Here is a 22,833-nt window from a genome sequence, read left to right as displayed (position 1 = left end):
AGTAAGTTTCAAGAACCTCTAGAATTGCAACTAAACGTCTGAATCCTATTAAATCAACCAAACGATACCAAATTTTGCAGGCAAGTTTTAAATAGCATAGCAGACCTATTCCAAGTCCAAAAACCAAATTACGATTCTGATAGCCAAAAGTCAACCTACGGTCAAACTTTTCAATTTCAAATTGCTAAATTTCAGCAAAACAACACAAATCAACCTATGGACTTCCGAATTCGGTTTCGGGCATACGCCCAAATTCAAAATCACGATACGAATCTAACAGAGCCATCAAAACACCGTCCCGGGGTCGTTTTCACAAAAGTCAACTATTGGTCAACATAAATAATTTAGGCTTCTAAACCAAGAATCAAAGGGTCCAAATTAACCCGCAATCATCCCGAAACGAAACTAATTAACCCCGTAAGTCATAACCATAAACACACATGTGTGAAACATCAAAAGGGAAAACATGACGCAATTACACAAAACGACCGGTCGGGTCGTTACAAAAAAATTATAAATAATGTCATAAAAATCAATTTAGGAGAGCAATAAAAAAGGTGGGACGATTAGTTGATGTAACTACTTAGATTCAATATGTGAATATGGATTATTAGTTTGTTATTAGAATTATTAGTATATTCACGTTTGATATGTAATTAAATAAAGAGTGTCTCCGAAAACGGTGAAGAGTCTGGCTACCGGGCTATGGTTTTTTAAGTAACAAACTAACTTTTAACCAATTAAATGATTCAGAAGTGAATTTGAGAAGACAAAATTTTGGTAAATACACCAGGTAGCCACTCTAAAGGGCTACTATGTAGGAATTAGCCAGTGCGTCATGAATTTCAGTTTTCCAGTTTAATTTTTCGGGGCAAAAATATCATGAATTATCCTGAAGTTAAAATTTTTAGTTTAAAATTTTAGGACAAAATAAGTATTGAGTAATCTCTAAATAGCATCCCTTAGAATAGCTATGTGCACTTGCCCCAAAACTTTGGACATATAAACTCCCCGAACAAATTGGATTACAAGCAAGCTTCTAGGTAATTACTCTTTTTATTCTTGAAAAAAACATATAGCATGTATTTTAGATCATCTAACAACATTTGTAAATGATGTAAGACTCTAAGGTGTTTTCATCGGGTTTACTTTGTGCAATGATTTTTAATTATACTGAGATACCCAAATACTTTTTTGTAATAAATATATTTAATATTATTGAACAGCGTACGTGAATAACTATAAAAAATAACTTAAATAAGATATTGTTGCATAAACGATAATATATGTTTGGGTAAAGGTATACAACGATTTTTTTTTCGACAGCCGGTTAATATTTTCTTTTACATTTTCTGATTTTCAAATGACAATTATCCATATTTAGAGACACTAAAACAAAAGAAAAACCAAGAGATTAAAAGAAGTAATATAAATATAAATTAAAACAGACAAAGAAACACATAGATTGATGAATAATATTAGAAGTCTCAATATACTGTAATGGATTAATTGCTAATGAATTAAAAATTTACAATTAATGTCATAAAAATCGAAATAAAAAAGGTCAAACGATCAGTTCATGTAGTTATTAGGGAAAAGGTCGAATATACCCCTCTATTTTGGTATATTGTTCACATTCACCCTCCGTTATACTATTAGGCCACATATACCCTTACCGTTAGCCAAACTTTTTAAAAATACCCTCCACCTAACAAAAAATCATCAAATTAAAAAAAAATCATTAAAAAAAATATATTAATCCACAACCCGTTAAACCCATCATATAAAAATACGGAACCTAAATTTCTGAGACGTCTTAATACATTTTATTCATTTAGAGAGAGAGTGAGAATGATGGTGGCGGTAGGATTAGTAAAAACTTATATTTTGGTTCTTAGTTGTTCATGGTAGCATTAGGATGTCATGTTATCACTTTCGGTTGTATTTTTGTGTGGTTATATAATATGGCATCCCTTTGTCTAATGTAATGCACACTTGATAGTTGGTTTGTATGTTGGTAACAACTGATATATACTTTAACAATACTTGTGTTTAGTTAATATATGAAGTTAGTGTGCTTATGTTGTTAAGTTACTTTCCAACTTGGTGGTGTACTTTCTTTTATTCTTGATGAATTCCTTAGATTGTAGCTTGATATTAAATTGAATCTCCTCTAATTATTTTATAATTTTTGTTCATTATAAGTCCAGTTGTTACTAAGAATTATGAGTATCACACCCCATAACTTGGACTCTAACTTTGGTTCTTAAGGCGTAATTTAGCGATAATACTCGTAGCTCAAATGCTTAAAATAGAATAATAAAATCATAGTGCTTAAATACTCATCAATAAAGGCTCACAATTGGAGGAAGAAATACCTCGGTAGTTGCCTTAAGACTTCAAAACTGTCAACCTAATAAGATACTATAAACATTCAAGTCATGGTGGAAAGAAAATTATGATGAATACTCGGTACAGTTCGACATGACGAAAAAAAAACAAAGAGAAAAGCTAGAAGAAGAAAAAAGAAATTGGAAAAGGTAGAATATAATAAACATACATGATATTAAAAGAATTGTGACTAAATATATAAATGAATATATGGTTGTCGGTATTTTTATTTCTTTCACTTCTTCAGTTCAACAAGTGACTACGAAAGAGATGACTAATCTTTGAGAAAAAAGTGCAGCAAATAAAAGGGGTTTACGGGTTATTAATGGGTTTAAAAAAATAAGTCTTTTTTTTAATTTGGTGGTTTTCCGTTGGGTGAGAGGTATTTTTTAAAAAATTGGCTAACGGTAAAGGTAGATGTGGCCCAATAGTATAACGGAGGGTAGATATAAACAATATACTAAAGTAGAGGGGTATATTTGACCTTTTCCCCTAGTTATTAAGATTCTACTAGTTAAATTCAAGTTTGAATTCAAGTGTAATATGCAATCAAATAAAGAGCGGAAAATGGTCAGATATATCCCTCTGCTATCAAATATTATTTAAAGTTGTCCTCCGTTATACTAATCGATCAAAATTGCCCCTGACGTCTTACTATTAAACATATTTGCCCCTCATTTGATGGAAGGAACACGTGGCAGCCTTGTAAATATTTTAAATACCCAACCAATTGCCCATACTAAATACCTGATATCCATAACCCTATACGTGACCCATCCCAAGACTTAATCAATTTAATCCCCGTCCCTTTCTCTTAGTTTATCTCTTTCCCAAGTGAAGCTCCTTCCTCCATGCTTCCAAATTTCTTACAAATTGAATCTTTTTTGTTTTAGAGTGTAGACTAGAAAATTTTTAGAACAATCACTTGTTTATTTCCTTGATTTTCAGATCATAAATCATACAAAAAAAAAGGAAATTTCGAAAAGGAATTTTTGTGCTATTGGATGCTTGAAAATCCTAATATTGGTTTGATTGTTTGGAGCTGCTCTTGATTCAGAATTATGCTAGCAACTGATTTAAAGAACTGGGTAAAAATAATCGAACTCCAACTGTTGGGTTCTTAAGTTATCCAAGTTGAAACCAAAATTGTTGAAGTATTAGAATTATTCTACTGAAATAATTATCTGGGTCTATTTTGTTGAGCTAAAATCTTAGATTAACCACTAATTTTTAGTTTGGTTAAAGAAGATTTGCAAGTAAAAGAGTTGTGGGGTTCCTTGATGAATCAGATTTGAGGTTCAAAAAAAAAAAATCTCCACTTTCCGAATCGAAAAATTCGAGCAACTAAGCTTGAAAAATCTTGTTAGTGCTTCTATGATTGAAAAAAATGAAATTTAAGGATTTGACAGTACTTTGCAGTTGGCATTTGAGCATTAATCTTATTCTAATTTATAATGTTTGCTGTTGAGAATTGAGGTTGCAAATATCACTGCAAAATTAGAGTTCTTTGAACTTGAATTGTCTCTATATTGAAATTCTATTAAACATTATTTTCTTGAGAATTGAATCGTGGTGTTGTATGTGCTTAAATCAAAGAGATCAACTACTGCTCGTTGGAAGAATTTAGTGTTAAATTTAAGGACCACCATTTTTGAACACTTCCATATTTTGGAGGAAGGAGTTTTTCTTGTGAAGGAAATGAAATAAGTCTTGGGATAGGTCGGGATTAGGGTTGTGGATATTGGGTATTCAATATGGATAACGGGTTGGGTATCAAAAATACTTAGAAGGCTGCCACGTGTCCCTTCCGTCAAATGAGGGGCAATTATGTTCAATAGTAAGACGGTAGGGACAATTTTAATCGATTAGTATAACGGAAGACAATTTTAAATAATATTTTATAGTAAAGGGATATGTCTTACCCTTCTCCGAATAAAGAAAATCTACGGAAACACTGAAAAGTCGTATCGTTGCTTTTCAAGAATTTGAAACACATGGAATGCAATTGATTTTGTATAACTTTTATTACTATTAGTGAGTGACATTCTATTAGTTTTTTTAAATATTAGAATAATATGAAAAAGTTTTAGACAATGTATTATTTCACTCCACATTTATCTTGATATTAAATATTCATATTCAATTTTTATAAGATCACGTGCAAAGCACGTGTAGAGACTAGTCCTAAAATAAATAACACCACAAGAATTAACATAAAATAAAAAAATTGAACATTAAAGCGTAAAACAAAATCTTTTTATTTGTTCTTTCTTCTTGTCTTACCCAAGTTTATTGATTTCTTTTTTCTTCTAAAAGAAATTAACCTTATTTTGGTACAATAATTCCAATCGAAAATTAATATCCTAAATAACAGTAAATTCAAACAAATTAATTAATAACAACAAACTAGTTAGTCACTTCATTTCAAAGAGAAAGAGTCTTTTACTATTTGGGGATTCAAACAAGATTTTCTTTGATCATATTTTTTGCAAATAGTTTTTACATATTTTGAATTGTTAACTTTGCGGCTTATAGTATTTTTACGTAGTTTCTAAATATGTTAATTTTATTTTAAAAAAATGAAAGAATCAATTCACACAAAAAACTAATCAATTTTACCTTCGTACTCCGAGAGTGTTCAAACAAATTGAAACGAAGGAAGTACAAATCCCGACAGAGTGAACCTCAATAATATTATACCCAATTATAAAGATTAAAAATTAAAATTTACTCTGAACAAATGTTTATGCTTACCTCAATATTATTAATACCCAATTGAAAAGGTTGAAAATTAGAACATACTTATTGATCAAATATTTATGCGCATTATGGGTTATTTCTAAGCCTACCGTTACTGACAAAATTTAATCCTGATTTGCATTTGAGTTTATTAGTTAGTATTACTGTTATTTTAAGGTTATGAGTTTCAACCAGATTTAACTTTTTTTTTTATTTTTTATTTTTATTTTTTTATTTTATATTTAACCCAAAGGAAAGGAGCTTTCGTCCGGACCTTTAAACGTAGCTTCAGTCTTCACTCATGTTATTTTTTCCTGTGTCTCTTTTATTTAATTTGTTTTTAAATAAATATTAATTTGGTTAAGCATGCTCGGTTAAATTATGCAGGTATCAAAGCTGAAATATAGGTATGAATGAAATCATCGTTTTTCCTATAATAATAGTATATGTAAAGAGCAATTAATGGTAATATTGGATTGTTTACCTTATTCGTTCTCTTTTTTTTGGGGTTTAACAGCTGAGGGCGGGAAGAGTAGACTGTCGGCGAGAATGAAGTTCGCGGTGAAGGCATGGAGCAAGGGCAAAGCCCGAGTTGGTGTTGTTCAGCTGGGAAGCTGCCCTCACCCAATAGAGACACCTGCTCTCCTCCTTACAACTCGCAAAGGCTTGCCTGTTTTCATTCCTCCTGACCACTTCCCTTCCCTCCCTTCCCCTGATTCTCTCCTCTTCCATTTCAGCCCTCTTCACTTGTAAGTTTCCTTTGCTTCTCCGCTAAGTTTCTCTTAGTTTTACTAGCTGTCATAATTCAATGGGTCGTAGACAAGATGTTTGTTATTTTGTCCGTGCTGTAACTGTCAAAGTAAAGCCATGTAAATAAGTTAAAGGGATCCTTCAAGTTAATATCCACTAATAACTCGATTCAATCAAATATTTTTATATATATATATATATATATATATATATATATATATATATATATATATATATATATATATAGGATTCTTGTAATGCATAGATCGTATTGGCAAAAGCTACTAGATTCCATGAACCCACAAGTTACTTTGTGGATCTGCCACTGTAAATACGGGTGCTCTTTTCTTACTTCTTCAAGAGTGAAGACCAATATCAGAAAAACTAAATAAAAAGGTCTACCTCTCTATCCGTTTTAGTTTTAGATAAGGTGGTTCGCCACCACTGTACGTGAGGGGTGCACTCTGTCCCTTGTTGAAGACCAACAAGAATAAATTTGAAAATTTATAACCAAGTAAAGAGTGTTGGTTTTAGAACAGTTTAACCTTTTAGATGAGGTGATTCAAACAATTCAGCATTTTTGAATTTTCTTGTTCTAGCCTGGAAGGCATTTCCCTGAAAGCAATCTCAACCATTGGAGGATTGCACCCATTGCTTGGTTTACGTGATCATATACTTGTAGCTGTACCAAGGGATTCTATTATATCTATCCCAGACCATGACAGTACTAACAGGATTGGAGCTTCCTTTGAAACTCCTTCTGGTCGTATGTTGGTAACTTATTTATCCCTTTCTTTCTTATTTTTGTTTTTAATTTGACAGCCTTTTTGTTTTAGTTGCAACTACCCTAGTTACAATCCATTCTCTTGTATGTTTTTCCTCCCATTAAGTGTATTTGTTCAATGACAATTTTCTGTGTTGTTGGCAGATTAAGCCTGCAGAATACATGGAAATGATTTCTTCTATGAGGCCAAATTTATGGACCACTTTAGCCGATGAAGTTCCTGCTTGGGCTTCTGAAAAAAGGAACAAAGCCTCAGTTGAACGTACTCTAAGGTGGCTCGACGAATGCATCATTTCAAACTCGGTAGGCATGTCGTACTAGCTATTTATATATTCTCTGCTTTGCTGGCACTGTGTATGTGGATTTGATTATTTACAAGCCCGATTGTGATGTCAATATGCAACATGAAAAGCATGCAAAGGTGCCTATATAGTCTTGTCTATGGAATGTTTATTGTTGGTTGAACACCATTCACATGGCTAGACGCAGTAACTTAAGAGTTCCTTTTCTGTGAAGTGCCTAAAAAGGAGGTGCATTTATTACATTTTCATTGTCTGGACATAGGACACAATGTATTTTTCATCGTCTAGAAGAACAGTTTTTGATAAAACATATGGGAACTTTTGATTTTTCGTTGGAAATAATTAACGTCTCTGTTCTTTCTATTGAAATCATGCATGCAGGTCCTCTTTTCTTTTTTTACATTTTTGTTCTGTGTGTCATCTTTGCTGACTTTTGTCACGCTTAATTGGTCATTTTAGCGGAGATATTCACGACCAGACAACAACATGCCATATTAAAACTGAAAGTACAAGTTGAATGACAAGTTCAATCCATACTTTGTGGGGCAAATAAATTAGGAAGCTAATGCACTTTAAGTTGTTTTCTAGAATAATTTGATCAGGTAGTAGTGTGAACAGCTTAACCACGTAAGGTGTTGAATATTAACTTTAGGGTCTAGTAAAATTAGCTGATAAAACCTGGATAAAAACAATACTAAATAGTTAAGGTCAGCAGTGGTGATAAATCTCAAAATATTATTTGCACAACTAATTTCTTAATAGGAGATGAATGCCATAATGAGGCCAACCTGCCCTTTCCCCCTCTCTCTCTCTCTCTTATGGGAAAAGAAAATTTCGAATTAGCGAGAACTTGCAATTAACGCTTTCTACATGTTCTAATTTCCCATTATAAAATGAAGTCAAAATATGAAAAGAGAAAGCCCTTACATGATATAATCAAAGTTAAATCAAGTTATAAAGGTTAGGCATTGAAATTTAATAAATGAAATATTTATTAGATCTTTTGGTCTTCACAAAAGTTGTAGATATGTGTCTTAGTTTTCTCCAGAATTTTGAATCACCTTAATCCGAGTTCTAGAAAGATAGTTATAGTCAATTTACTAAATGTTGTACAGTAACAAACGAGATCAAGTTCTTAATATCAAGTGCACTAACTAAAAACTCAACCATGTCAAAAAATAAAGTTTGATTAATAGTCTTACCACAAGGAGAGCGATGTCTTTTGATTCTTCCAAAACCAAGTCTACATTATTTGTTTATATGGAAGACATAATGGATTTTAAATGTAGAGTTGTGTTTTCATGAGAAAAGAAACATGCTATTGAGAGCTTTAATGGGGGAAATGAAGAAGAAGATAAGTTGTGACAAAATGAGATTCTTCCAACGTGAGTGACAATAAAGAGGAGTGGAAAAGTATCCACTAGATCTTAGGCTTAGAATTGCTAAAGTAAGTGATTTCATGGTTCAAATTAAATGACTTAGCAAATTTGCGTTATAGATCCTCCCTGTCTTGGAGAAAGTACATGGGAGTCCTTGAGGTTCTAAGTCATGTAATAGTCTCCTTCCAAGATGATTTTTAACTTTATTATATAGTGTTCAATCTATGTCTATATTTCGTGAAGTGCAATCACTCGATATTACCCGGTAGGAATAATTCTCCTCAATTCAATTTATGTCTGAATATTTCTAAAGAATTGGAAATACCTTCTAATCAATAAGCATAGATTATATAGATTTATTCTCTATTAGAACAAAAATGTTCAAATAACACAAATATTTGAATTTCAAGAAAGGAGTGAAGAAAACATTTTGCACACCGTATTTTAAAAAACAATGAAGTGTCAATTATGATGCATATAATGTTTTTATCAAAATTTGAGTGTTACAACTCTCTTCCCTTAAAAAGATTCCCAAACAATTTATCTATACCAGTGTTTTAAAAGGCGTGGGCGTAAGGCGAGGCGTTTTACATATGCCTCAGCGGGGCGTAAGCCCCATAGGTATTTAGTTTTTAATATTTTATAAAATAATATAATGACAGTAAATATTTATAAACAGGTAAAATTGCATAAATATTGAAGAAAACTATATATGTGTGTGCTCCATCCCCACAAAAAACTAATCAAAACAATCTATTATACGTTACTTATAAGCACAAGTAATTTGAGTCAAAGAATAAAGTTTTCTATATGGAGGAACAAAAAGGATGATTAACCTGCAATTTGAACTTTGAATTTGCTGCTATGAAGAAGAATGTAGTTCTCTTTGTATTTGTAAAAAAAATTAAATATTCGTTGCTTTTGGGAGATATTAGCAGACTAGCGGACAAGATAAAAAATTGGGAAAACAATGAATTAGGGCTTAAATCAATAAAAAAGGTCTTTACTTTTAAATTTAATACTTTTGAGTTCCTTTTTAAACCTTTTGAGTAATTAACAAACTGACTTTTGAGAATTTGGGTATTATATGAAGGACTAATTCAACAAATTTTGTTTTAGTTTGAAAAAGTTTCTGGGGCTTACTCCTTACTAAAAAACGCGCCCCGAACGCCCGGGCGTACGCCCCAAATTGCGGGGCGTACGCCTCTTGAGACTTTCGCCCCACACCATCGCCCCAGGGCGTTTTTGGTACGCCTCGCCCCAGAAACGTCTTTTAAAACAGAGATCTATACTAGTCATGAGTAATGTGGATACTGTAGTCACATGTACTCTCCAGCTCCCAAGTAGCTCCTTTCTACAATGTTTCTCCAAAGGACTTTCCCTAAGGGAGTTTCATTACTGCTTTCCATCCACAAATAGATGGCCAGTACGACAGGGTAATACAAATCTTGGATGATATGCTTCGAGCATGTTTTATTGAGTTTGAGGGTAGTTGGACGAGTAGTTGGCGTGATAGAAACCTTGGATGATATATTTCGAGCATGTGTTATTGAGTTTGAGGGTAGTTGGATGAGCAGTTGGCCATGATAGAAATCTTGGATGATATGCTTCGAGCATGTATTATTGAGTTTGAGGGTAGTTGGACGAGCAGTTGGCCGTGATAGAATTTGGATATAATAATAGCTACTAATCAAGTATCAGCATGCCTCGTTATGAAGCTTTATATGATGTAAATATAGAACTTCTCTTTGTTGGAGTGAAGTTGGTGAAAGAAAACTTTTATGTCCTGAAATTATGCAACAAACTGAAGACAAGGTAAAATCATTAAGGACTGATTAAAAACTGCTCCAGATGGACAAAAGTCCTATGTTGATCTTAAGAAGTGTGAAATTGAACATGAAGTGGGTGATGAGGTACTTTTAAAAGTTTCTCTGTGGAAGAAAATTATGAGATTTGGCCAAAGGTGAAACTTAGTCCTCGATTCATTGGGCCTTAAAGAAGTACTTAAGAGAGTTGGCCCATGATCCAGTTGAATAGAAACTAGCCTTAGCACTTGAGTTAGACAAGATCTGTAATGCCTTCCATGTTTCTATGCTGAGGAAATATCTCTTTGATTCATCACATGTTTTTCCTGCTGAGTTTATTGAAGTCAATCATGACTTAACATATGAAAAACCTATCCAGATCTTGGTGCATGAGGTTAAGGAGCTTAGGAACAAGAATTTTCACTTAATGAGAGTCCATTAGAGAAGCCATTCTAGGAAGGAAGCTACTTAGGTATGGGAAGAAGACATGCCACTATAACGTCCACATTTACTCCATGACTAGTATCAGGTAAGTTTCAGTCAAATTTTTTTAAGGGCAAGAGTTGTAACATCCCAACTTTCATAAAACAGTATATGCATTATAATTGACCCTCATTTTCTATTTTTTAATATGATGTGTAAAAAAAAAAAATTGCCATATTCTTGAAATCCAATTATTTGTGTTATTTGAAAACTCATTTACTAATAGAGAATACGTTTGCTTATTGGTTAGTAAGTTCTTTCAATTCCTTAAAAATAGTTAGATATAAATTCAATTGAGTAAAATTATTCATATCAGGTAATTGGCAGTTAGTGAATGTTGAGGACCCAATAATAAACTTATAAATCATCCAACGTAAAGGACACCCTCCAAGAGAAGGAGGGTTTATAATGGAAGTTTGCCAAGTAATTCAATTTTAATCATTGGATCACTTAGCCCAACAATTCTAAGCCCTTGGATCTAAGGGACCCACCCCTCTTCTTTTTGAATATTTTTAAATATCAGATCTTATGTAAGTTTTTTATTTTATGTTTAAGGTGCAAGATCTACTTATACAAGCTAAGGAGAATTCTTTAAGGCAGTTGATGAAATCGTTTTTGCATGCTCTAGGTCATTTTTGAGCAGACCACTAACTTTCATCAAGTTGTTTTTTTTAAAAATAAAATAAAAAATGATATAGGAAAATGTCTCTCAATTGAAATTTTAACTTGTTAGAATATGTATATGCGTAATTAGTCCTAGTCCCATATGTAGTAAGAATAGATGTATTATATATAGGATTCATTGTACCATTGTTAATATATCAATAATATTTTTTCCCGTGTATTATTTCTCACATGGTATCAGAGCGCGAGTGAGACACATCCGAGAAAGTCAAACAGTCGCCGTGCGTCAATTTCCGGAGACTTCCTAGGGTTGTTTTTCGTAAAATCAGTTTCTATTGGTGTTGTGCGAAAACCAGCATCACTACAAGGTCCCCCATCCCTCGACTACCAAACCCAAAAAGAATCTCCAGCAATAGAAGCTTCATGCGCTCTCACGCGCTGGTAAGAGAATTTTTTTTCCAGCGAGATCTGTTCCACGCGCCTGCGCGTGGGACCTCTTCGGACCATTTTTTGGCCGACCTTCTTCGGGACAACTTGTTCTCAAGGCTCTTCCGACTCTACCTATCCGGTTTAAACCTAATTCCGATGACTTTTTTATTTTTCGGCGTTTTATTTGCAGTTTTCGGCGACTGTTCCGACAACTAGTTTCTTTTTCCAGCAAGCTACAGTTTCTGTGAGTTACAGTAGTGCTAAACCTATCTTCAATCCAACATGTCTCTAGGGTTTGATGTTTTTGGTTCTAAAAACACAGGTTCTGCAAATTCAACCTTTATGATTACTTCTGAATCTCTACTTGGGAGTTCAAATTATTTATCTTGGGCTTCGTTATTGTTGTGTTCAGAAGGGGTATCGTTATTACTCACCTGATCTTATAGGTACCTTGTGTCAGCTGACGTCATATTTTTTGAGTCTAGACCTTGCTTTACCTCTTCTAACCACCTTGATATATCTGAGATCTTACTTGTATCGAACTTTGAGGAGTTTACAATAGCTCCTCCTACACCCTCAACCACATAAGTCTTACCCATACCAACCGTTGAGGAGTCTAGTGTTGCTCCTACTAGATCCCCAGCTACAGAAACACCACTCTTGACTTATCGTCGCCGTCCGCGCCCAGCATCAGGCCCAGCTGATTCACGTCCTGCACCTGACCCTTCTCCGATTGCGGACTTATCTCCTCCTAGTCCACCGATTGCACTTCGGAAAGGTATATGGACCATACTTAATCCTAATCCCCATTATACTTTTGTATCTTCTTTGTCCTATGTTTTCATTCCTAAGTCTATAGGTGAAACACTGTCTCATCCAGGATGGCGACAAGCTATGATTGACGAGATGCCTGCTTTACATACGAGTGATACTTGAGAGCTTGTTCCTCTTCTTTCAGGTAAATCTATTGTTGGCTGTCGTTGGGTTTATGCAGTCAAAGTTGGTTCGGATGGCCAAGTTGATCGACTTAAGAACCGTCTTGTTGCCAAATGATATACTCAGATATTTGGGCTCGATTACAATGATACTTTCTCTCCCGTGGCTAAAATAACATTAGTCCGCCTCTTTCTATCCATGACTGTTGTTCGCCATTGGCCTCTCCATTAGCTGGACATTAAGAATGCTTTTTTTCGCGGTGATCTTGAGGATGGAGTTTTTATGGAGCAACCACCTGATTTTGTTGCTCTGGGGCGGTCTAGTGGCCTTGTGTGTCACTTACGCCGGTCACTTTATGGTCTAAAGCAGTCTACTCGAGCCTGGTTTGATAAATTCAGCACAATTATCCAGGAGTTTGGCATGACTCGAAGTGAAGCTGATCACTCTGTGTTTTATCGGCATTCTGCTTCAAATCTCTGTATTTATCTGGTGGTTTATGTTGACAATATTGTTATTACCGGCAATGATCAAGATGGTTTTACTAAGTTGAAGCAAGATCTCTTTCAACACGTTCAGACTAAGGATCTGGGCAGATTAAAGTATTTTCTGGGTATCGAGATCGTTTAGTCTAGCTCAAGTATTGTGATCTCACAACGGAAGTATGCCTTAGACATTCTTGAGCAGACAGGAATACAGCCTGTTGACACTTCGATGGATCCGAATTCTAAACTTCTGCTAGGACAGGGAGCCGCTTAGCAATCCTGCAAGATATAGGCGGCTGATTGGTAAGTTAAATTACCTCACAGTTATTATACCTGACATTTCCTTTCCTGTGAGTTTTGTAAGTCAGTTTATGGATTCTCCTTGTGATAGTCATTGAAATGCAATTGTCCGCATTCTTCGGTATGTAAAGTCAGCTCAAGGCAAAGGGTTATTGTATGAGGATCGAGGCCATGAGCGGATCGTTGGATACTCAGATGTTGATTGGGCAGGATCACCTTCTGATAGACGTTATACGTCTGGATATTGTATTTTAGTATGAGGTAATTTGGTGGCTTGGAAGAGCAAGAAACAGAATGTGGTTGCTCGGTCTAGTGCAGAAGCAGAATATCGAGCAATGGTATGGTGTAGATTTTGAGAAGAAGAAAAGGCTTCTTATATTTCTGTGTGTGTTCACGTCCCATGGGCAAGAGAATTTATACAAAGCTTCTAATGCTAATTAAGGAAATAAAATAAATCTATACAATCAATCCATCTATCAAATCAATTCAAATCTCCTAAATACAATCAAATCTTCTAAAATCATGCTAATCAATAATCTCCTAAATATAATCAAATTTCCTTGAATCATGTTAATCAACACTCCCCCTCAAGTTGGTGCAAAAATGTCGCACATGTCCAACTTGCAACTCAATGTATGGAAAGTTCGCTTGTTGAGACCTTTGGTAAACACATTAGCTAGCTATTTTTCCGATAGCACATGAAACAAACTCAAGACACCAGTTGTAACTTTTTCTTTAATGAAGTGTCGATCAATTTTTACATGCTCTGTTCGGTCATGCTGGACTGGATTATGAGCTATACTGATGGCAGCCTTATTGTTACAATTCAAGGAAAGCTTTCTTTTTTCAGACAATCTCAATTCCTCTAGTGACTTTTGTAGCCAAAGCAGTTCGCAAACACCCTGGGCCATAGCTCTATATTCTGCCTCTGCACTTGGTCTAGCAACTACATTTTGCTTCTTGCTTCTCCAAATAACCAAGTTTCCTCATACGAGCGTACAATAGCCAGATGTAGATCTTCTGTCATCTAGAGATCCAGCCCAATCCGCGTCTGTAAAGGCTTCTATTTGGAGGTGATCATGTTTGGAGAAAAGTAAATCTTTCCCTGGAGCAAACTTCAGATACAAAATATGACAGACAACTTGCATATGAGTATCTCGGGGATCATGCATGAACTGACTCACCAGACTAACTGAATAGGCTATATCTGATCTAGTGTGGGAGAGATAAGTGAGTCTTCCAACCAGCCTTTGGTATCTTTCCTCATCAACTGACTCTCCAACTCTGCTTTGTAACTTGTGATTTCTTTCAATGTGCGATTTTGCGGGTCTGCAACCTTTCATAACAATTTCTTTCAAGAGATCCAGAATATACTTCCTTTGAGAAATAAAGATTCCTCTTTTTGATCTAGCAACCTCAATTCCCAACAAGTACTGCAATTTTCCTAGATCCTTAATTTCAAATTCATGTGCCAACAACTTCTTCAATCTGGCCATCTCATCTTTGTCATCTCCTGACATTACTATGTCATCAACATAAACTATGAGAAAAGTGAGTTTACCCGTTTGATGTCTTATGAAGAGGGTGTGATCATCATTGCTTTGTTGGTAACCGAAGGAGATCATTGCTTTGCTGAAACTGTCAAATCAAGTTCTGGGGATTGCTTTAGTCCGTACAATGCTTTCTTCAATCAGTATACCTTTGCTTGACTTTGTGCAACATCAAATCCAGGAAGAATCTCCATATACACCTCTTCTTCTAAGTCTCCATTGAAGAAATGTATTCTTCACATCAAACTGTTGCAAGTCCCAATCAAGATTAGCTGCACAAGACAAAAGAATTCTAATAAAGTTCATCTTAGCAACGAGGGCAAATGTCTCTTGATAATCCACTCCATCAGTCTGAGTGAATATCTTAGCCACCAATCTAGCTTTGAATCTTCAATTGAGCCATCAGCTTTGTGCTTCACAGTGAAGATCTATATGCAACCAACCAACTTCTTGTCTGGTGGTGAAGTGACAAGTTCTCAAGTCTCATTTTTGACAAGGCCTTCATTTCTTCAATCATAACTTGCTTCCATTTAGGATCTGCAAAAGCTTCCCTCCAATTTTGGGGAATAGACACGGAAGAAATAGACAACGCAAAGGCTCTATAGGAGGGAGACAATGAATTATAAGAGACAAAATTAGATAAAGGGTGTTTGGCGGTGCAAGATTTGACTCCTTTTCTGTGAGCAATAGGCACATCTAACTCATTAGGAAATGTAGACAACTCACTAGTAGAAGAGGTTCAACTTCGGTTGATTGCATGATGGCTTCTTCTGCTCTATTTCTCCTTGAGTAGGTTTTCAAATCAGGCCTATCCAAACGCCCAATAGTCTTCCTCTAAATTCTTTCTCCAATTTCAATTTCCCCCGTGACAATGTCATTAAGAGGTCCAGTAATGGAACTAGGTAGAATCACGATCACCTCTTCCTCCTTACTGTTCTCTCCCTGAAGAGGTGATGAGGTAATACTGAAATAGGACTTAGATTCTCGAAAGGTAATTTCCATGCTAACAAAAGATCTCCTTGAGGGAGGATGATAACATTTGTAACCTTTCTGTGTTAGAGAATACCCAATGAAAACACACGTTATAGCTCTAGGATCAAGTTTCCCAGAATTCCTAGTGTGGATAAAGCAAACTCACTCAAACACCTTTGGAGAAACAATATATTCATTTTACCCTTTAAAACTTCCAGAGGACTTTGAAAATTGAGGGTTTTAAGTGGCATTATGTCGATAAGATAGGCAGCCACTAGAATAGCATCCCCGGTAAGGTTTTGGTAGATGCATGGTGAACATAAGAGATCTTGCTACTTCTAATAAATGCCTTTTTTTTCTTTCAGCGACCCCATTTTGGGCACTAGTGTAAGGGCAACTAGTTTGATGGACTGTCCCATTGGACTCTAAATAAGCACAAAATAATCCATGTATTTATTGCCATTGTCAGTTCTCAAGATTTTTATTTTGGCATCAAACTGAGTATAGATCATCTTATAAAATTGACTGAAAACAAGAGAAAACTTCACTTTTGGCTATTATCAAATATACCCAAGTCATCCTAGTGCAGCAATTAATGAATGTAACAAATCATCGACTACCAGACAAAGAAACAGTTTGGGTAGGACCCTATACATCAGAATGAATGGTCATAAATGGAGTTGTGCTTCTATTATCACTACTCATAGGATAAGAGTTTTTAGTATGTTTGGTGTATTTACACGCATCACAGAACAAAGATTCAAATCGAGTCTTTGAAAACAAATCGGGATATAACTTTTTAAAAACAAAGAATGATGGGTGTCCTAACTGTCTAGCCGCTGTATTATTTCTTGGTTGACATCCTTACTTTCTCCCAAAAATGGCTTGACCAGAGTTTTGAATATCCATCTAATATATACAAGTCACCTCGCAATTTATCACTGCCAATCCTTTTCCCTGTTTGAAGATCCTGAAAAATACAATGATCGGGAAAGAACTCGATTTTACAGTTTAGAGCTTTGGTGATGGCACTAATAGATAAAATATTGATGGGGAACTCAGGGACATGGAGCACAAATGATAGTTTAATATTAGGAGTACAAACGACAAAACTTGTTCCAAAGATAGGTGTTAATGATTCATTGGCTATTTTAACATTATCTCCTTTGAGACACAAAATAGTTTTGAATGTCTTTAGAAGAGCCTGTCATGTGTCTATTTGCACAAGAATCAACAATTTAAGAATTAAGGTGAGTAGTAAAAGCATTACCTGATTGCACATGATCGGATGTGGCAATATTAGCGGAGTCAAGTTTTGGCTAGGAGGCGACAGAGAAGCTGAATTTCATCCGAAGACAAGATTTCTCTAGAAATCGTCTCCTTGAATGTCTCTATATTTCTGCCCAATCAGAAGGAAATCTGAAGAAAATTGCTCAAAAATAATATGCCTTGAAAATCAAATTTGTGTCGACAGAACCTTAACTCTGGTGAACGGAAAAATCAAAACTGGTAGGGATAGGCTCAGAATGTTCCAGCGACCCCAATAGAAAAGAAAATTCCAAAAACAAAACTGACCAGAAGGAGTTTGTGTTGCGGACAACCACCAAGAGAGAAAACTCGACCTCTCTGATAAAAAAAGAATCCTAGTGCTACGAGGGAGATAACTCACCTAAAAAAGGCAGCTATGGCTCTGATACCATGTAGATTTCGAGAAGAAGAAAATGCTTCTTATATTTCTGTGTGTGTTTACATCCCATGAGCTAGAGAATTTATACAAAGCTCCTAATGCTAATTAAGGAAATAAAATAAATTAATACAACCAATCCAGCTATCAAATAAATCAAATAAAATCAAATCTCCTGAAATCATGCTAATTATCAATCTCCTAAATATAATCAAATCTCCTTGAATCATGCTAATCAACATATGGCAATATGTGAGCTAGTTTGGATCAAACAGTTGCTCAAGGAATTGAAATTTGGTGAAATCAGCCAGATGGAACTTGTGTGTGATAATCAAGATGCTCTTCATATTGCATCAAATCCGGTATTCCATGAGAGAACTAAACACATTGAGATTGACTGTCACTTCGTCAGAAAAAAGATATTCTCAGGAGATATTGCTATAAAGTTTGTGAAGTCGAATGATCAGTTTGCAGATATTTTTACCAAGTCCCTTACTGGTCCTCGTATTAGTTACATATGTAACAAGCTCGGTACATATGATTTGTATGCACCAGCTTGAGGGGAAGTGTTAGAATATGTATATGTGTAATTAGTCCTAGTCCTGTATGTAGTAGGAGTAGATGTATTGTATTATATATATATATATATATATATATATATATATATATATATATATATATATATATATATATATATATATGTATATGTGTGTGTGTCTCTATCGGAAACAACCTCTCCAGCTTCATAAGATGGAGGTAAGATCTGCGTACGCATTACCTTCCTCAGACCCCACTTGTGTAATTCCACTGGGTTTGTTGTTGTATCATTGTTAATATATCAGTAATATTTTTTCCTGTGTATTTTTTCTCAAACAACTGATTGCAAATTAAAATCCCGATTAGGTAAGCTCTACATGGTTAGAACAAAGTGCTACTCATATTTCTTAATCTTTGTTTAACTGGGTCATATTATGATATTTTAGAATGAAATATACGTTCACATTCCATTCCAAAGCAATGTGGTAAAGTAAATCTTTACATTCCAAAACCCCTAATCATAGATTGCTAACACTAATCCCAACAGATATCTAAAAATATACTTATTTCATATAAACAAAAATGAAGCTACCCTCTATTGGAGAATCACACGTGATAGGTGGCTTGAGGTTGGAGGTGGGGTAAAAAAGAATTGTGGAGTCTGAGTTGGAGTGCTCAGAAATATGTAAAAGCTAGAGAACAGATGAGCGATCAATGTAGTTTTTTTTTCTTTTCTTTTCTTTTGGGGAATAATATTAAGCAATTGAAAAGAAAAAAGAGTTCTTGATTTTTGAGACTTTATTATCCTAAATAATGAAGCTTCTTTAGAGCCATGATTGTATTTGTTTTCTTTTTCACATGTTTTCTTGGAATTCAGCTGAATATCTTTGCTGATATAGTTGGTGTTTAGTGTCATTTTGGGTTCTTATTTAGTTAGTTGTAAAAATAAATTATGATGAAGCCTGTATGTGGAATTGAAACCTTGACTTTTCATATGGCAAGGAATGGACATGACACTGGATTGGAACAACTCCATTTGTCAAGTGGTGTTGTCCAAATATAATTATTCCCTATTTCTTTTTTTAATTATTATCTGCATATATATTTAGTAAAGTTCAGCATGCAGTGTCACATGTAGCAACGCGCATCCATCCTTATGGTCATTATGTACTGTATTTTTCTTGCAATATGTTTTAGGAGGGTATTTTTTGTGTTTCCTTGGTCATGTATATATAATTAATAGAATGTGGTCATATCATCTTGCTAACTAGGTACATACTTTCATCCTATTTGTTCCTTCTCCTATTTCCTTTTCTTTAAAAAAAAAAATTATATTCAGGTGTTGTTAGACCTACCAAGTATATTGCTATACATAATCTCATCAAGAAGTGTTGTAACTGCTGACGTGTAGAAGGATGGAGCAGTGTTTGGATCTATTGTTGGAGGCTCTAGGGTTGAAGTGCGCCGAAGTTGTGCCCAAGAAGTTGCTAGGAGGAATGTAGAAGGTTTGTTCTCTCTTTGAGGACATTTACTTCTATTGCCACTGTATTCGTAATTGTAACTGAAATCCAATCCTATGAGTAACACCAAAGTCTAGGTCAAAAAACACCTAGAGTATGTGGCAATTGTAAGTGAAATCCTCTTAATAACGAATAAAGTCAATTAGAATTTTTATAAAGTATTAGGCTTTTTCTAAGACATGCCTAAACTGATCTTCAACAATGTCGGAGAAAGTTCTTTTGTTTCATGTGTATCTTTACATCTGAAAATATCTTGCACCCACTAATGAATTTCCTTTCACGGAAAAGACTTTTCGGCAGAATTGAACAATTACAGCTATTATCAGAGAGGGGATTTTGGTCCTTTCTGATCTGCCATCTTTTACAAGTGATTCTGTTGCACTGAAGTTTACTTTAGTTAAATATTCAAAGGACTCATGTCTATATATTTATTTTGGTCACTTGTAAATGTCCTATTAATCTTTAGAACTTTTTTGGTCAATGCAGGATTTTGGATTGGTGGATTTGGACTAGGGGAAAGCATGGAAGAGCGCAACCCCCTCCTTAGTGCTGTTATGGTATGGTTCTCTTATGGTATTTCAGGCTTCTGTTCTTTTTCTTTTGGCAGGAAAAACTTTTGCTTCTAAAGAAGTTCTGCTCTTGAGACGAATGTGGAAGGCAAGGATAGGCCCACCGCTGTTTTTGAACTTACCTAATGGGCATAAAGATAGGATTCTGATCGTAAGATGTCTTGATAAGCAATTTGCTTTAGGTCTATTCTCCGTATACCAATTTTTTTGCAAGTCAAATGAAGAAATCTGTTGTTTCCAGCTTCGAAACTTAGTGGATAATGGGCCCTCTCCTCTAATTTTCTCCACTTAAACACTAAACTTGGTTCCCCGGCAGAATTCAAACTCGTCACATGCGCCTACCACATTTTCGCGCTCTTCTACTTTTGCCATTGGACCAAACCTTTGGGTGCTATTCTCCTTATACTTTAAGGAGCTCTGTTGACTACTTAGCACCTTATGTAATGTAAAGTGTAAACTGATCTGAGTTTGACTCGAATGCCGCATGAGTCAAACTTTTATCAGGTTTTTAGTTTATTTGAAGGTTCATATCGATAGTCTGCACCTACGTCATCCCTCTCGAATCGGGTGCATATGGTCAAAGTGAAGAGTCCATAACATGGGTTCTTAATATTAGTTGTGGATCATGTATGGTCCTGCGTTTCTTGGAGTAGTTTGGTGCTGGTGCTTATGTCATGAGAGTGGATTAAGCGGTTCAAGTGCCACATTTGCTATGCATGTAATCTAGTTATAGGTGGTTCTGTATTGTGTAAAGATTTCCTTTATGATCTCCTTCAGGTCCATAAATTGCCACTCATTTTCATTCAGTCTCTTCACTTGAAGGTCAATGTTCATGCTAACTTTTTATTTTTACTAATGTTAGTTTAGGAGAAATGGGTTTCTGCGAGTTATGTTTACAATGGTACTTTATTGGATTTGGTACACTGTAAATGATTTCACTTGTTTGCATACAGTGGAAAACTCAAGTTTTTGGTGACTTATTATGTTACTGATTGCAGGATAGTTTACCTGAAGAAAAACCACGTCTTATAAGTGGCCTCGGACTACCAGGTAAAGACATCTTGAATGTTCACAATTCCTTGTTCATCTCTTCCTGTCTTCTCCAGTCGGTCTTCTTCTTTCACTCATTCACTGTTGCACTCACAGAGAAATATTTGCATTACCGGTGCATGCCAACATAGTGATTGATATTGTGTTTGAAAATAGAAGAGGAGCTTGTTTGTTTTATAGCTAGTCTAAAGAAATAACTTCAATATACCAGATTTAACCCACTTGCTTTCCGCTGTGAAAACTTTTGGATATTTAAATTAATAATTATATACTTTTTTGTGGCTGAATGGATTAAATCTTTTATGTTTACAGAAGAGGTCTTGCAAGGTGTTGCTGCAGGTATTGACCTATTTGATTCCACGTAAGTGCTAGCTCAGCATATTGGTGACTTCTTTCCTCTCTATATCTGATTCTCTGAGCTTTGCTATCGTGACATTGGAATTATTTTCCAGCTACACCTACCATCTTACACTGGGAGGCTTTGCTCTCACCTTTCCGCTTGAAAGAATAGAAACACAAATTACAAAATACCAACCAAATAGTGATTCAGGAAGTGATGGCACAAAGATAAATTTGAAAGCAACCATGTATAGGTAAGTCTTATTCATACTTCAGACTTCTAGTGATACTCAGTGTAAGTGAAATTAGCAGCATACTGGCGTAGCTACAATTTATGACCCCTCAATAACTTAGCTTGGGGCCTCCTGGGGTGGCTTTCTGGCAAAATAATGAGATGAAGTTCTCTGATAATGCATTTTCTGTCCTCCCTCGCACCCCTTCTTGCAGGAAGGATACATCTCATATCGTCGATAATTGCAAGTGTTATACTTGCCAAAATCATACAAAAGCATACATCAATCACCTCTTCAATGTCCATGAGATGCTTGCTCATATTCTTTTGGAAATGTATGAAGCTCTTGTGCCCTTTTCTCTCGCCTTTGTGGTCATGTCTTCATGATACCTAATGTGGCTTGTTTTCATTTCCCAGACATAACACACATCATTATCTGGGATTCTTTCGCTCTATCAGAGAGGCAATTCAAGAAGGAAAATTCGAGCAATTCCGGCAGAAGTTCATAGGAAGTAGGCGTGAACATCTCTTTTCTGCTGCTTTAAGCATCTAACTTGAAAATTACTGGTTGTTGATTGACATCTTATCATGTCCTGAGTCCTCTGCTTTTTACTTGGCTAGTTAGCCGCATGAGGGTAATTTTACATTTAAAAAAGAAGATACTAGATCAATGCAGATATGCAATCTAGTTAAACTATTTGTGGAGATTTTGGAAAAGAAATAGATTTTTTTGGACAAGTCTTGTGGAGATTTATTGAGAAAAAAAGAGTTCACAGTCCAAACTCTATTAATTCTGTGATTGAGCAAAAACTTTTGGTCCAAACGAATAGATTGGATAATTGTCGGCAAAGAAACAGCCGATAAGATATTAGTTGAAGGAGATGACAGAAGTCAGGAGGTCATTATCAACCATTCTGCTATAGCAATCAATTATATATGTAAGGCGCACTTATTCAACTGTAAGCTACAAAATTAT

The 22,833-nt window shown here is 35.1% G+C and overlaps 1 protein-coding gene across 2 annotated transcripts; it reads left to right on the top strand.

Moving 5' to 3' along the window:
- The first annotated feature begins 5,406 nt into the window (after window positions 1-5,406).
- Window positions 5,407-22,639, top strand: LOC107796861 (uncharacterized). 2 transcript variants are annotated; one of them, XM_016619692.2, is made up of 11 exons: window positions 5,407-5,537; window positions 5,648-5,879; window positions 6,480-6,654; window positions 6,809-6,967; window positions 19,559-19,652; window positions 20,154-20,224; window positions 21,235-21,286; window positions 21,599-21,647; window positions 21,739-21,879; window positions 22,073-22,192; window positions 22,275-22,639. In XM_016619692.2, exons 2-11 carry the CDS (start codon window positions 5,680-5,682, stop codon window positions 22,408-22,410), a joined length of 1,197 nt encoding a protein of 398 aa, XP_016475178.2. In that variant the 5' UTR covers window positions 5,407-5,537; window positions 5,648-5,679; the 3' UTR covers window positions 22,411-22,639. The 2 variants fall into 2 exon arrangements, with proteins under 2 accessions (XP_016475178.2, XP_016475177.2); XM_016619691.2 differs by lacking the exon at window positions 5,407-5,537 and having other exon boundaries at window positions 5,573-5,879.
- The last annotated feature ends 194 nt before the right edge of the window (window positions 22,640-22,833 follow it).

Source organism: Nicotiana tabacum, chromosome 21, assembly GCF_000715075.1.
Source record: "Nicotiana tabacum cultivar K326 chromosome 21, ASM71507v2, whole genome shotgun sequence".
In the NCBI taxonomy this organism is placed as follows: domain Eukaryota; kingdom Viridiplantae; phylum Streptophyta; class Magnoliopsida; order Solanales; family Solanaceae; genus Nicotiana; species Nicotiana tabacum.
The sequence above is the reverse complement of the archived record's forward strand: the minus strand, read 5'-3'. Positions and strand labels throughout refer to the sequence as shown.